The sequence below is a fragment of the Pongo abelii genome, chromosome 5 (genome assembly GCF_028885655.2).
Source record: "Pongo abelii isolate AG06213 chromosome 5, NHGRI_mPonAbe1-v2.0_pri, whole genome shotgun sequence".
NCBI classification, from domain to species: Eukaryota; Metazoa; Chordata; class Mammalia; order Primates; family Hominidae; genus Pongo; species Pongo abelii.
Window position 1 is genome coordinate 70700743 of NC_071990.2, and position 15767 is coordinate 70716509.

At 37.7% G+C, this 15767-nt stretch overlaps 1 protein-coding gene across 1 annotated transcript in view; it reads left to right on the top strand.

The window, feature by feature from the left end:
- Nucleotides 1-15767, top strand: part of COL19A1 (collagen type XIX alpha 1 chain) — a 339117-nt gene that overhangs the window by 258778 nt on the left and 64572 nt on the right. Inside the window, exons 17-24 of the mRNA XM_054557680.2 lie at nt 7-48; nt 7536-7598; nt 10805-10840; nt 11748-11783; nt 11878-11931; nt 12623-12676; nt 14067-14120; nt 14807-14896. Of these exons, the coding sequence (XP_054413655.2) occupies nt 7-48; nt 7536-7598; nt 10805-10840; nt 11748-11783; nt 11878-11931; nt 12623-12676; nt 14067-14120; nt 14807-14896 (429 nt within the window). The remainder of the gene's footprint in view (nt 1-6; nt 49-7535; nt 7599-10804; nt 10841-11747; nt 11784-11877; nt 11932-12622; nt 12677-14066; nt 14121-14806; nt 14897-15767) is intronic.

Here is a 15767-nt window from a genome sequence, read left to right on the forward strand (position 1 = left end):
CCCTAGGGAAATGATGAACATGAAGCTGGAGGCCTGAAAGGAGACAAGGTAATCAGATTTTTTTTTTTTTAGACGGAGTCTTGCTCTGTTGCCCAGGCTGGAGTGCAGTGGCACAATCTCGGCTCACTATAACCTCCACCTCCCAGGTTCAAGTGATTCTCCTGCCTCAGCCTCCCAAGTAGCTGGGATTACAGGCATGTGCCACCACTCCCGGCTAATTTTTGTATTTTTAGTAGAGACAGAGTTTCACCATGTTGGCCAGGCTGGTCTTGGACTCCTGACCTCAGGTGATCCACCTGCCTCAGCCTCCCAAAGTTACAGGATTACAGGCTTGAGCCACTGCACCCGGCAGTAATCAGATTTTCAAAGTGAATGGAGGGGCCCAGTATTTTATACGGACTTACACATTCCCATGTAGGGGGCAGCCCCCTGGCAGCAGTTGGGTTGCATCTCTGGGAGGGTGTCCAGCCTGCAGTGGGCAGGGGCCTCCGCCTGCCTCCTGACCAGGCAGTAGGATTGGAATCTGCTTCAGGGTCCAGCAAGACTGCTGAGTAGCAGTTGGCTATAAGAAAGAGAACATATCAAGGGGAAATTACTGTAATAAGATAAATGAAATCAGGACACAAGACTTGTTTTGTAATTAAATGTGAATCCGTGTAGGTGGCAAAAACAATCTGAAGACCCCTTTGGCAAAATGCCTCAAGCCCAGGCTCACTATTTTGTGTCTTCCTAAGTACCAAAACATAAGCTGCCCTGGCAGCCATTTTTGGTGGGGTTTTATACTGTCCAGTAGTGGTTTAACCAAATAATTATTTCAAAATAGTTTTAAAATTAAGACAGTGATAAATTTCCATTGCATTCCCCTTGTCATTTGCAGGTTTAATTGTCATAGCTGTAAAGATGACAGATTCACTTCCCCATTCAACAAGATGTTTCACTCCTGTTTGATTCTGAAATTGTAATGACCTTGGATTCCATGCGAATGTGCCATTGTCAGAAAAAAAATGCACGTTAAATCTACAGGCAGAGATGAGTAGTTTGAAAATACTCTGAGGGAATGTGGCTTGTGAGTGCTACTTTCATTCATTCACCTGTAAAAATTCTCTAGATTGAGGGCAGGGGATTTTGACATGAATCCAAGAAAATATGACTTCTGTGTCTTATAAATCAGTGCAACCAATCCATTCAAAAAGTCGTACACCCATCACCAGAAGTTACTGCTAAAAGATAGTCTCACCAGAAACTAGGAGCTTCTTATAGATTGACGATTTAAAATGAAATTTTCTGCTAAATAAATAAATAAAACCTTGACATTCTGAGAAAGGCATCCAAAAATTGATTACACAGCAATGATAAGTCATTTGTGTGAGTTAGATTTTATTGCTAGTACATTAGCATTATTTCCTGTAACCTAATAGCTAACAGAAACCATACACCACCATAACCAATGCATTACATTTTAAGCAATGACTTCTGGACATATGCAGTCTAAGGGGAAAAAAAAGGAAAAGAAAGCCACAAAGCTTGTCACATAGGACAGCTGAGCAAAGAAGAGTGTTGTGACTTTTAAAGTATTTAAATGATGATTCATTTCTTGAAACAAAACAGCTGGCTTCTGTTTTGCTGTGTTCATTAGGAAACACATGTTACTTAGACATTCTTAAGACCTCACTGATGAGAAATTTGATTCTGTAAAACAGGTGTATTTCAAACTCTAAGGACCTTTTCTGTTGCTCAAAATCTTTTCTAATTGCTTCAGAATCTTAAGCAGAATTAGGAAAAGCCAGTGGCATAACTGTTCCCTCCTCTCACTCAAATAAATAACATAGAAGAGTCTACAGGGAACTTGATGCAGTACATGATATAAAGAGACACATAAAAAAACTTTTAAAAAGCGTGATTAACAGGAAATTGCCTATAAACAATGCATAAAATAAACAAAAATTTCAGGTGGTAGCTTGTACCTGTAATCACAGCGCTTTGGGAGGCCAAGGCGGGAAGAACCTTTGAGCCCAGAATTTAGACCAGCCTGGACAATATAGTGATACCCCATCCCTACAAAAATTAAAAATATTAACTGGTCATGCTGGCAAACACCTGTGGTCCCAGCTTCCCAGGGAGGCTGAGGCAAGAGGATCACTTGGAGCCAGGAGGTAGAGGCTGCAGTCAGCCATAATCACACCACTGCACTCCAGCCTGAGCAACAGAGCAAGACCTTGTCTCAAAACAACCAACCAAACACAAACATGAGCATAGCAGTTGCTGGAAGAGTGAAATCAACTCTACCTATGCAAGTCTACTTAGTATCTCTTCTGAATCAATACATTAGTTTTTAAAATTATAATGTAATTTAATGTATCGTAAGTCACCACAGTGAAAATTTAAAACTCCATCAAGCTGTTCTCACAGATCTCTGCTTGCACCTGTGGCGAACCCCGGTGCTTCTGAATCCTGGCTGCACGTTGGAATCCCATGGAAAACTTTGACAAAATACCCACACTCAGGCTCCATCCACAGAGATTCCGATTTGGGGTAGGGGTCTTATCTCTATTTAAAAGTGTTTCAGATGACTCTAATACACAACCAGGGCTAAGAACCACTGAGTAATAGGAAGAGCATGAGCTTTGGGACAAAAAGTTGATTGTGGCATTAACAGCTAGGTCACCTTGGGAAGGCCACTTCATTTCTCTAAGTATGCATTTCCTCATTCACACCATGGGCATAATTGTATCTACACAAAGAGTTGATAGAAGGATTAAAATTAAATAAGAGGAAGTTACTCAAAAGCACAATAACTAAAACACATATAAAGCCCTCACTAAAGATTTGTTCTTTTCTGTTCACCCGTCTCAACCTTTCCTTCCTCTCATGAGGTCTCATTTAGCACTTTTGAGGATTAATTGTTGTTCTCATTCTTAGCACCTGGTCTTGCTCATCTTTGTATCTCCCACCATAATTTTGACAAAGAAGGGACTCAGTTTGTGCTGTAGAATAAAATATTTAACCAGAAGAATAATTAAACACATAAGTGATTCATCATTCCTTTATAATATGCTACATCTCAATGCACTGACCAGCAAAATAGAATTACTAAAAGAGCCAACCCTTTGGAACCCAACACTACAATGAAGCACCAGGACAAGCCCAAATAGCACTGGAATATGCACATCAATCACCCCTGGTTTAGCAGCCACATCCTGTATCAAGAACACTACGATTCAGGGAGAACCACGACTTGCAGTAAATGGCCATGGAGACCATCCAAATGACCAGTCTACCAGTGTGGAAATGAATGATCCCTGCTCTGTGGCTTGACTGAGACTGACAAGATGTGGTGAAGGGATAATGTATTTGCAAGTTACTTGAGGAGAACTGCTGCTTTATAGAGACAGTAGAACAAAATATCAGAATATCTTAGCACTCCTGAGAAAACAGCAGGTGTCTTGTGAGGAAGACTGTCAGGGAAAAGGTGGAGTCGCTATAGCACCAAGCTTCTCAAATAGCATCGAAAGTGTCAAACTGGAGGAGAGTCTTTCCTAATGCAAAGTAACTTCATCACTTGTGTTTCAACTCATCTCTACAGTGATAAATCACTGAACATTCAATTTAAATAAAAAATACAAACCCATATGTGTCTAAGGTTCAGGTAGAAAATGCTTTTGCTTGCAGAATTTTATGAGGAAAGAGGTCTCTAAGATTTCCTTCCAGCCCAATGTCATCCAACGACTATGTGGAAAGATGGACTGCAAACCCTTTTTTGTCCTGCCCCTGTTTACCTGTAGAGCAGCTATGAATATACTTACTCTTATTTCACCATGTACATTCTCCTCCCCTTCCCCTTTGATATTGGCAGATTTGATTTTTACAAGCAATTGCTAGACTCCTTCTCAGCTTTCTACTTTTATTTTATTAGGCAAGTCTAACTAGTAGGCATATTTTTCCTTCACACCTATACAATGGAGACTGTAGCACCTACCATATGGGTAACATGAAGGTCACTCTGTACACCCTAATGCCTATACAAGGCTAATTGTTTATTTTCCCTATCAAACCAACAACAATTTGTTCCTAAATGTATCCCCCAACTTCTCCCTTGCCTTACCTTGAATATAATTTACTATGTCTAGGAAAAAAATGGCTTCTCTTATAATGTGGTAAGAATAAGACTGATGATACACAGGATGTTTAGATACTACCATAGAAAAAAACAATACTTACTGAATTAGGAAAAAGCCTGTATCCAGCACACTAAACTTTAAATTTGATGGATACTGCTTCAAAAGGCATATTGAATATTTAAATTAAGAATGTGAGTGAATTTAGAGAAAAAAATAAGCTATGTATATATAGGTGGTATGTAGACACAGCGAATATTACAGAGTTGGGATGTGGATGACTGAACTTTGGGAAACACTGCTCTAGAACATTTGTACTGACAGGTCTGCAAGTTGGCTTCTTATCCATTTGGTTCCTTGGCTCTCCAACAGGGCCTTACTATTACTAGCTGAAAGCCTAATGGTATAAAAAATTAGACTGAGGTGAGTCATAAAAGCAAACACTTCTTTCCTAGTATCAACTCTCACAGCACAAAATACTTCTATGACCAAATACGTGAATTTTTCACACACAGCAAGCAAGCAATCAGTTCTGCAACAGACACCAGCTGATTGTCTTCTAATTCCATTCAATTCTGACACTATCTACCTAGTGGTAGCAACAGATCCCACAGATTGAGGGCTCAATCCCACAATACTGCCTTCCATTTCATATGCCAATCAAAAGCCCCATGTTGTTTTATCTGTGCTTTTGACCAACTGGCTATAAATCGGGGTCCTCATGACCCCATCTGTGGCACTAATTTGCTGGAATGGCTCACAGAACTCAGGGAGATATTTGCTTACGCTCACCAGTTTATTATAAAGGATGTTACAAAGTTTACAGAGGAAGAACTGCATAAGGCAAGGTATGTGGGAAGAGGTGCCAAGGTTCCAAGCTTCCATGCCCTCCCTGGTCATGCCACCCTCCAGGAACCTCTAAACTTCAGCTCTACAGAAGCTCTCTGAACCCAGTCCTTGTGGTTTTTATGGAAGCTTCATTATGTAGGCGTGATTGATTAAATCATTTGTCATTGGTGACCAAGTTAACCTTCAGTCTCTCTCCCCTCCCCAGAGGTTGGAGGTGAGGCTGAAAAGACTGTAATCAGGCCTTGGTCCTTCTGGTGACCAGCCCAATCCTGAAGCTACCTAGGGGCTGCCAGCCACCAGTCAACTCATTAACATACAAAAAGACACTTATTGCTTTGGGGATTCCAAGGATTTTATGAGTTGTATGCCAGGAAACTGGGACGAAGACCAAATATGTATTTTACAATATTGTTATCAAGCAGATGGGCTCACTGCCCACTGTGCACCGAAGCCAATAACTATGGCACCAGCTTTTCAGAAAAGAACGATTTTATTGCAAAATCAGCCAGCAAAGAGACAGGAATTGGGCTTCAATTTGCCTCCTGGATTTGGGGATTGAGGCAAGTTTTAAGAGATCAGAGGGCAAGGGACGGGATTTAGGAATGTGAGTTTGGCAGGATCTGATTGGACAGCTTCAAATTTGACCATTTATGGTAAGGTATATTGAGGCAGATTTTTGCCCTGGATATTCCAGGCTAATGGACCTCCATGCTTCTGAAAGAGTTCAGGTTCTGGTCATGTCCCGGTCTTATTGGTTCCACCGAAGGAGAGGAATTGTTGGTTCCAGCTGTTGTTACAAGTCAAAGCTTTTTCTGTTATGCGTGCCTAGGCTGCATGACTTGCAGTTTTGGGCTCTGTTATACCTTAAAGGTAACTTGACATTTTGTTATCAACAGAGTAGGCCCTGTTTGGGCTGGTTCCACAGTTATACTATCGCATGAGGTTTTAAAATTTTGGTAAAATTAAGATTAAATTTAACAAAACATATTCCAAAATCTAGAAGACTAATTAATACAAACATGATCTTGTCTATCCATTACAGAAAATCACAAGACATGGATTAGGATATACATATAAAAATAAGCCGAAGATTTTAGGGCTGTAGTAAATTTATACTCGAAGCACTTTTTGGTAGCTGTTTGAGGCTTCAAAATGAACAGTTAGGCACATCACCAGGGGTCAGGATTAGAGATGTTCACTGCAGCCTTGTTTATAATAGAGAAAAGCTGATTACAACCAAAGTGCCCATCGGTGGGGCTGAGATAAACCCTGGTTTATTAACATGTTAGAATGCTACTCATCTGTTATAATGAATGAATGAGATCATATGTATCAATAGAGATAGATATTAAAAACAATGCTGACTGGAAAAAACAAGTCATAGTATGTTATATATGAGATAAAGCTATTTATGGAATTTGTTTCAAATATTCAATAATATATTGTTTATGATTCCATATATGCAGTGAAAGTACAATAATATAAACTGAAAATATAAATACTAAATTCTTGAGAGTGGCTCCCTCTGGGTGGAAATAGGAAATATAGGGGATTTCTTCTTTGTAAATTTTTTAATTTCTTTCATTTCGGGTACCTAGTACATGAAGGCTTGGTGTATTCTACTTTATTATGTTTTCCGTATTTATTCTTTTGAAGTAAAAAAATAGGCCAGGTAGGCAAAAACGGTATATGCTCAGAAATGTAATGGTGAACATCATTTTGCAAAAATGCTCTTGAGGTTAGGGAAAAAAATCAGCATTACATATCTTCTAGGGACTATGATTAATTTAAGAATTGTGCAGGTATTCAGAGATCTTGGTAAACACTAAAAGGATGCACAATGCTGAGACTCCTCTGAAGTCTCATTAGTGATATAACTCCTTTCTTTAAGTATTACTTCTCAAATTATATTTTCCAAAAACACTCTTTATATGTCACATACAGATCTCTCTTCAAGGTTTTTGACCAGAACCTCTTAGACATTTCTAAGCTACTGCTGTCACCACATCTACAAGAATGCCTTATTTGCCCACAGCCAATCATCTAAGCAGCGTTATAAACCCTGGAAACAGCTGAGAGACTCATTTTGCTTCATATGACTACTGACTCAGCCCACCTAAACAAAGAAAAAAGTGCCTGAAATAAAATGAGTCTGGATTATTGTCCCCGTTAAACAGTCTGATGTCTTTGAGATCACACACAAAAAAATTGGTTTTGGCACACCAGAACAAAATTATAATTTTTCTCCTCTAAGATATTCTTTCCTGGAAAAATAATTAACTTCGTTTCACATTACATTTAAGTATCATAATGAAATATATGGATTTCTAAAAGACATAAAGCCATATATTTTAGAAATATATGGATTTCTAAAAGACATAAAGCCATTTTTATGACAAACACATTATCATAAAAATAGCCTAAGTAGATTCAGAACTTTGCATTGTCTGTTGGATGCTAATAGATAAATTGTATAGTTAGCAGGAGAGCAAGCAATCATTCTGTATCTGACAGTCACAATAATGCTTCTCTAACCATCTGCAAAATCTCTCTTCTGCTTTGTCTTGAAAGGGTGCAACTGGACTACCAGGATTTCCAGGGTCTGTTGGCCCTAAAGGACAAAAAGGAGAACCTGTAAGTATTTTAGCTTTGAGGACAGAGGAAGAATATCTAAAAAACTGGATTAAAAATATGTTTCCAAATCAGCCCCAATTCCACGTGCCTTGATTGATCCTGTCATGGGAAACAACAGATCAGATCTTCAAGCAAGTACTAGCTATGCTATGCACTAAGTCTTTTACATGTATTTACTCACTTAATCCATAAAAAGTTTCCATAAGGTCATCTATTATCACCTGCATACTTGAAATGATGAAGGTAAGGCATAAAGAGGTTAAAAAACTTTGCCCAAAGTCACACAGTACTAAGCATTGGAGCTGTGAATCACACCTAGGTGAGTTGATTCTAGAACCTAAAGTTTAAAATCACAAAGCTCTTCTGGTATAACTAAACACTGCAGCTAAAATAATAAAATCAATGTATCAAAAGACTAGTACAAATTTATCCAAAAGAAATTGGAAACACATCTTTCTGCTCAAACTACTGTTCTCAGTGTACCTTCTGAAGTTATTTTTCTTTCTTGATTTTTGTATGATCAAAGTGGCTTCCCAACCACTTTTCAGTATTACTGTGGCCAGTTTCTTTCAAAATGTAGTTCTTTTTGTGGGGAAGAAGAGAAAAACCCTACAGTATCATTTATATTCAAATAGGACCACCTAAAGTGATTAGAGAAATCATAGGTACAAAAAATGACTTGTTTTAATGCTTCTTTTAAAAAAGCAGTTTTCAAGAATCAGTGAGAATCAGGCTTAACAAATGTTTCATCTTTGTTTAAAGAAAAGTAATACATCTTATTAAACCACTCTACCCCTTTCTTTACGAGAGTGAATAAAGGATATTGGTTTATCAGGGGATAAAACATGAAGAGGTCACTAAATGGCCTGCATGACAAACAGAAACATTATTTAAAGTATTCAGTGTTACAAAGCCAAATTTTCCCTATGCTTCAGCTTTAAAAAATGAACAATGACAGTAATTTTTGCAGCTTTAGAATCAGTCTGTGGCCTATATACCCCAGTTCTTCTACCTTCGGGAGTCGTGCTTGCCTTTAGTATTCAGTTCAAGCCTTCTTACACAACTACAGGATTTGGCAGTCTTTAATGAGGTTCTCCAACTGAGTATTTGCAATAATGTCTGGAAAATCTCATGTCTCAGAAATCCAGCCTGGTGTATGCCCCTGGTACCTGCCAACTGTCTAGGTGCTCCACACTTGGAGGTTCCTCTTACCATCTCTTAACTGCTTCTCTAGGTCTCCACTGTCTTCCCTCCAAACCTGAACACTGACACCAACCTTCTCTTAATTTCCACATGATGCATGGAGGACCCGGCAGTAAGATTTATAAAAATTTTACTGGAAAATCGAGGATTTTTTAGAGCAGAAAGGAGAAACTTTCAGTGAGTTAGAGCAGTGCTTCTCAAATGTGAACATGCACTTGAATCCCACTGATTCTAAGTCAGTAGGTTTGGAAGCAGGACCAGAGAGTCTGTGTTTCTCATAAGCTCTCAGTAATGCTGGTGTTATTGGTCCATGGACCACACTTTAAGCAGCAAGGGTTGAAGGAGTTCATAGTTCCTAGGAGTCATAGGCCTTTTCCTCCTGCAGGGATTTCCTCTGGCTTTCTTTCCTACCACTAACATTCAAGGGCAGTCCATGTATCTCATGGGGACTGGCTTTAGCCCTGTTTTCCTTAACTAGAGCTTCTTTTCCTCCTAACTCTTCTCCATACCAGGTCCCTATGCATCCCTTAATTATCCTACCACCCCATACATCTTTACTTGCCACCTTCCTCTACCCCTACATTAAAACAACACAAATTTTACATTATTACGGAGAGCAGTTTAGCTTTTTATGGTCTCAACCTTTCTCTTCCAGAACAGGATGTAGACTTGACTTTACATAATAATCAGAAGGCCCAAACAGAAGAGTAGTATTCATTCAAAGGTAAATTCTGAACCACTGATCCCGAATGGTAACTAAAATGGCAAATTTTCCCCCACCATAGGGCATTCAGAATATGGTTTGATGTGTAACACATCAGAGCTAAAATATACTTGAGATCACCTAGTTGAACCCCATGATTTTATAGATAAAGAAAGCGGGGCTCTAAAAGACTAAGTGACTTGTCTCAAATAGTAGCCATTGGAGCCAGGACTAAGTATCAAGTATCTAGACAACTAGGCTCCCGGGTTTTTCTCTTTTTTTTTCTTTTATAACCAGTTACTTTAGTCAATGTGGCCACTAAACTTTACAGTGGCTGTAAATAAGCAATGTCATAAGCAGTGTCATATAAGCAAAAACAAGCAGGGAAATAAGAATATAAATAAAGCCTTGATCTAATATATAGAAATTAACCACTATTAAGATAGTTCATCATGTTGGGTAGATATGGGTATATAGTTGTCCCTTGGTATCTGTGGGGGATGGGTTTCAGGACTCTCAGAGGATACCAAAATCTGAGGATGCTCAAGTCCCTAATATAAAATAGCCTATTTTTATTTGCATATCACCTATGCATTCTCCTGTATACTTCAAATCATTTCCAGATTACTTATAGTACATAATACAATGTAAGTGCTATGTAAATAGTTGTTATACTGTATTATTTTTAAAATTTGTATAATTTTTATTGCTGTATTATTTTTTATTGTTTTTCTTTTTCAAATATTTTTTAACCACAATTGCTTGAATCCATGGACACAGAACTTACAGATATGGTTAACCTCTTCAAGTCATTTTCATTAAAGTAAAAATAAAAACTAGGAAACTATTTTTAAAATAATGAGTTTGTATATTTAAGCACACAACTAACCAACTGGAAGAATTCAAGTGAATGTCTTTCCCTTCAACGTTTTTATCAATTTCTTGCTGTCACTCCCATTTCACATCCAATTGGATGTGTGTGTGTGATCATTTTCTATGTGAACTAGGCAATAGGAAGCTTTGGCCTTGGGCAGCATTCCAATTTGTCAGCCACATGGGATTTTATAAATGATATTAGAATGATTAACTCATTGTTCATTTGGGAATATAAAGGAGTTTTAAAATTAATTATCGTATATTTCCTTTAAGTTGCAAAGGCAGACTGTGTGACACTCTGGGTACTTTTAGAGGTCTGTTTGCAATGGGAATCTGAGTTTGGCCTATAGGGTTTATCCACACCCCAGTTTGGAGAGTTTATTTCTAAGAGTGTTTAATTCTATTTTCTACCCCTTCTCCTTAGGGAGAGCCTTTTACAAAAGGAGAAAAAGGAGATAGAGTAAGTAGATATTTTATCACTACCTTGGGTTTTCTACTTCATTGATTTGTTTCTCTCTGATTTTCTGGTATGTTTACTTTGGAGTCTAATAGATTTGATTAAATAAGGTCCATGAGCATTTTACTTTTTCCTCTGTGATTTTTAACTCTTTTGTTTTGATAAATAAGAAATTTTAAGCCTTGTTAACTGTTGTCATGCAAGGAGACTTCAACATTGGTTTGAGTTTTCTAATACATTGTTTAACCAATTACTAATAGTGATTGGACATGAATGTTATACAAGACATCCATGTAGGATATCAAAAATATAAAATTAAAATGAAAGATACATTTTTTTCCAAAAATTCTGTTAATGGCACAATGTGGATTTATCAAATATATTAATAAGTCACAGAAAATTTAAAAAGCAAACTTATTATAGCCAGTATCATCCTTTTTTATATAACCTTAATTTTGTTGTGATTTTTTTTTCATTAAGCACATATAACTAATCATTAAGCACATATAACTAAAAGTAGAATCACCAACACATACTACCTTAAATTCTACTCTCCCTCATTCTTTCTCTGAAGTTTTAATTCTCTGGGACATGAGATTAGTTGGTGGCAAATTATAACTATGTCAGCTTAGTAGAGAATGCAGTGATTGCTAATGGGACATGATAATTACAGTGTCAAAAATGGCATTGGGGGAAAAATTATTATAACGAAGAAATCAAGAAAGTATTATTTATTAGTAGTAAGTATTTTGAATCATGTTTTAGAATGAACTCTCCTTGATTTTATTGTGTCTTCCATAATTTCCCTTTTTATTGTATGTTAATTAGTAGAAATTCAATTAAAGTATCAGAGATGTCCATTTCCATCTCAATTTAAGTATTACCCTTACAGTAATTATTTTATTTACAGGGAGAACCTGGGATAATAGGATCACAGGGAGTAAAGGTAATTTCCTGGCATTCTTCAATTTCATCTCCAACCTTAATGAGATTATGAAAATTAAAGCAACATTGACCTTTCCTTTCCCCCACGTGTTTAGGGTGAACCTGGAGATCCTGGACCCCCTGGTTTAATAGGAAGCCCAGGACTAAAGGTATATAAGAAATAACTAAGATTTCTTGGGAAATAATTTGGGAATTATAGCCATTCTGTGTAAAACAGGGTGCTTTGGTGTGCCACTCATTTTCTTCACAAATGCTCTCCGAGACTTTATCCTGTTTCCATGGTGATTTTCCCCACTGGCTGCATTTATTACACATATAGTAACTGTCTTTTGGTTCACAATAGGATTTCTATACTCTTTTTCAGAGCACATTCACAATAGCATCCCTAAAAGCTTTAAGAGTAAACAATGTGAGCTAAATCTATGACCTTGAGCTATATTCTTAAAAGGAACAGAATTCAAGATTCAGTTTCTAAACCAAAATTATGCAACCTTGAGTTGCTTGAGTTTCCCAAGTGGGATTCCACAGGAGTGTCCCAAGAGAGCAGCTTTTGGAAGCTGCAGGAGAAATTAATGTGGTGTACTCCCAGACAATGGGCAGGGCAAGTTACCCAGTTATCACCTGCTGGTGAAAACACATAAATTAAAAGTATCTGGAAACTATCTTGGTAGTCACAAAGCACATTTCAGTATTATACAGATAAAGTGGGAAAGTGGGATGGTGGAAAGTTGGTCTTCCTATACATGAAGATCACACTATTCTTTACAAATACTCAGGTACAATCTTTTTTTTTTTTTTCTTTTTTAGCAAAGCTAAAGCATATACCACCTTTTATTTTAGGGTCAGCAAGGATCTGCAGGCTCCACAGGACCCAGAGGACCACCAGGAGATGTTGTATGTATAATGTCTTTGATATTTCTGAAATTGAAATTGAGACTAGGACATGTTTTTTAAAAACATCAACATCTATTCAAGTAACTGAGTTATCCCTCATTTCCCAAAGACATCGGTCATCTATGCCACTAAAACTGATCATACCTAATGTCAGGAGCTATTGGGAAGACTAGACCCTTCATATAATCATGTGAGGTCCTTTTGAGTATCATTAGCCTAATAAATTGGTTTTTGGAGCTCAAGTTAATTAAATTGTCATTTTGGACATGCTTGTCAGCGCTGTACCAGCAGTAGAGGAGATTGGAAATGTCAAAAGAAATAAAGAACACCAAAAGAGAAAGCAAACATTTTCAATATTCACAGTTTTTAGTTCAAGTCTCCATCTAAGGAAGACATTTCCAAAGCTTCTATCATTTGCTAGCAAAAGCCTTCCGAAAAAAGCAAGTCTTTTAGCTAAAACTAAGTCTGGAGGAAGATCGACAGATTGCATTATAACCTAGCTTTAGTGGACTTAAAATACTCAGTACACCTTTCTATTCATTATCCGGATCAGCTTTTTATTCCTTGGACAACCTTCTAGCCTTCTGACAACTTGGGAGCTGCGAGCTCTCCATCAGTTCACACTTGAGCAAAATAAGAAAAATCCTTGGCCATAACTCCTTGGAGACTGATCACTATCTGACCATGATTAGAGTTCCCTCCAGGCAACTCTTAGGATCTCTCCTTTTTTCATGCCCTGGGAACAGCCCCTTAACCTCACGTTCTATTCTCCATGCTCACTGCTTGAGCCTCTCCTGTCTATTGGTCAGTGCACATATTCTGCTTGGTACTTTGAACACCCAGTTTATAGAGCAAAGCTTTTTATCACTCCCCTATGCCAAGTAATGGGCCACTATAGATAAACCTAGTGGACAGATCTTATGAAAAGAGAGATAATCCTGATGGCACAAGTGGAGCCACAATGCTCAAAAACTGAGATTAAGTGATAGTGGCCAGAGCTATAAAAAGAACAAAATCAAAAGGGAAAGAGCCACTGTTTCTAAAACATAGTAAAAATATATTTTTCTAGTTGCCCTAGAGTCCTTTGGAATCATTATGTGATGCTGCCAACCACCATCCTTCCTCGATGGCAATAATATGGGTGAGACATTTGGTTCAATTCGACTTTAGTTTCTTTCCTATGGCATCCAGGTGGCTTCACTTGAAACAACAAACCACGTAGAATCATTAATATTTTTCCAGGTCTTAAAGGCCAAAATCAATCCAACTCCTTGTGTTAATAGGTTATATGTTAAAATTCTGTTCTCTTGACAGAGGTTCACAGATATAGGGAAATGTTATTATAAGAGATGTTCTCATTACTCTTTCCTATTAACTCTGAGTTTTCTAGGGATTGCCAGGAGAACATGGTATCCCAGGAAAACAAGGCATTAAAGGAGAAAAGGTATAGTTTACATTTTCCTCATTTTATATGTTAAGTAGATAGGAGGAAAAGACAGAGGATCATAAGGGAGATGAAAGGACAGCCCAGGGCTTCTGGGATTGTGCAGATTGTGCACATTAACTACAATGTAAATGGCACCCCCTAGAGTTGTGTATTTGGCAGCCCTGGTTCTGGCACAGGAATGCCATGTGACAAAATGAACTGACAGATGAAGATATCAGTAGTCTGAAAGTCAAGCTCAGTTACCAATTCTGGTATAAACCTAAGAAGTCTCTTAATCTTGCAGGATGTGTTTCTTGATATCTACATGGAAACAGTGTATTAACATTGAATCATTATTGGAGAATAACTTAAAGAAAACATAAAGATCATCTATAGAAATTTATTAATAGATATGCCCTTTTGTGCATATATATATATATATATGCACATGTATATATATATATACACATGCATATGTTTCATGATACTGCTAACATAACTAACTGCAAAATCTAAATGTACTGAACAGGCATGAATTAGGTACTCAATAAATATTATTGAGTGAGTTGGTGAGTGAGTGAGTGAGTGATTGAATGAAGTTTGACTGGCTATGATGACAACTTAAAACAGTGGAAACCACTACCTCCTCACTTCCCACCATGAACCTGAGCATCAAAGTAAGAATCTTACCTTGTTTTCCACAGGGAGATCCGGGTGGGATCATAGGCCCTCCCGGGCTTCCAGGTCCGAAAGGTGAGGCTGGTCCTCCAGGGAAAAGCCTGCCAGGGGAACCAGTAAGTATTAGCCCTTTTGTTAATATTTTTCTTGCAAGTTCATTAATTACTACTTGTGGGTTCCCAGTTTCAGATCACAAGTATGGGAATAAGTTTAGGTCTGCAAAGAAAGGAAAAAAGAACTTAAAACAGAACTACCATTTGACCTAGCAATCCCACTACTGGGTTTCTTTTCCCAAAAGAAAATAAATAGTTCTACCAAAAAGATGCACGTATTCGTATGTTCATTGCAACTCTATTCATAGTAGCAATGACATGGATTCAACCTACATGCCCATCTACAATAGACTAGATAAAGAAAATGTAATACATATAACCATGGAATACTATGCAGCCATAAAAAGGACAAAATCATGTCTTTTGCAGCAACATGGATATAGCTAGAGGCCATTATCCTAAGCAAATTAATGCAGGAACAGAAAACGAAATACTACATGTCCTCACTTATAAGTGGGAGCTAAACATTGGTTGCACACCAACATAGTAAAGATGGGAGCAAAAGACATGGGGGACTACTGATGGGGGAGAGTTGAAGGGAGACAAGGTTGAAAAACTGTCAGGCACTATGCTCACTTCCTTGGGTAGTGGGATCATTCATACAATAAACCTGAGCAACATGCAATTTACTCATGCAATAAACCTGTACATATACCCCTGAACCTAAAATAAAAGTCAGGGGAAAAAAGAAATATTCATCTATTCATCTTATTCTTTATTTATTTATTTATTTATTTATTTATTTATTTTTTTGAGACAGGGTCTTAACCTGTCACCCAGGCTAGAGTGCAGTGGTACAATTATGGATCACTGCAGCCTCCACCTCCAGGATTCAAGTGATCCTCCCACCCCAGCCTCCTGAGTAGTGGTGACA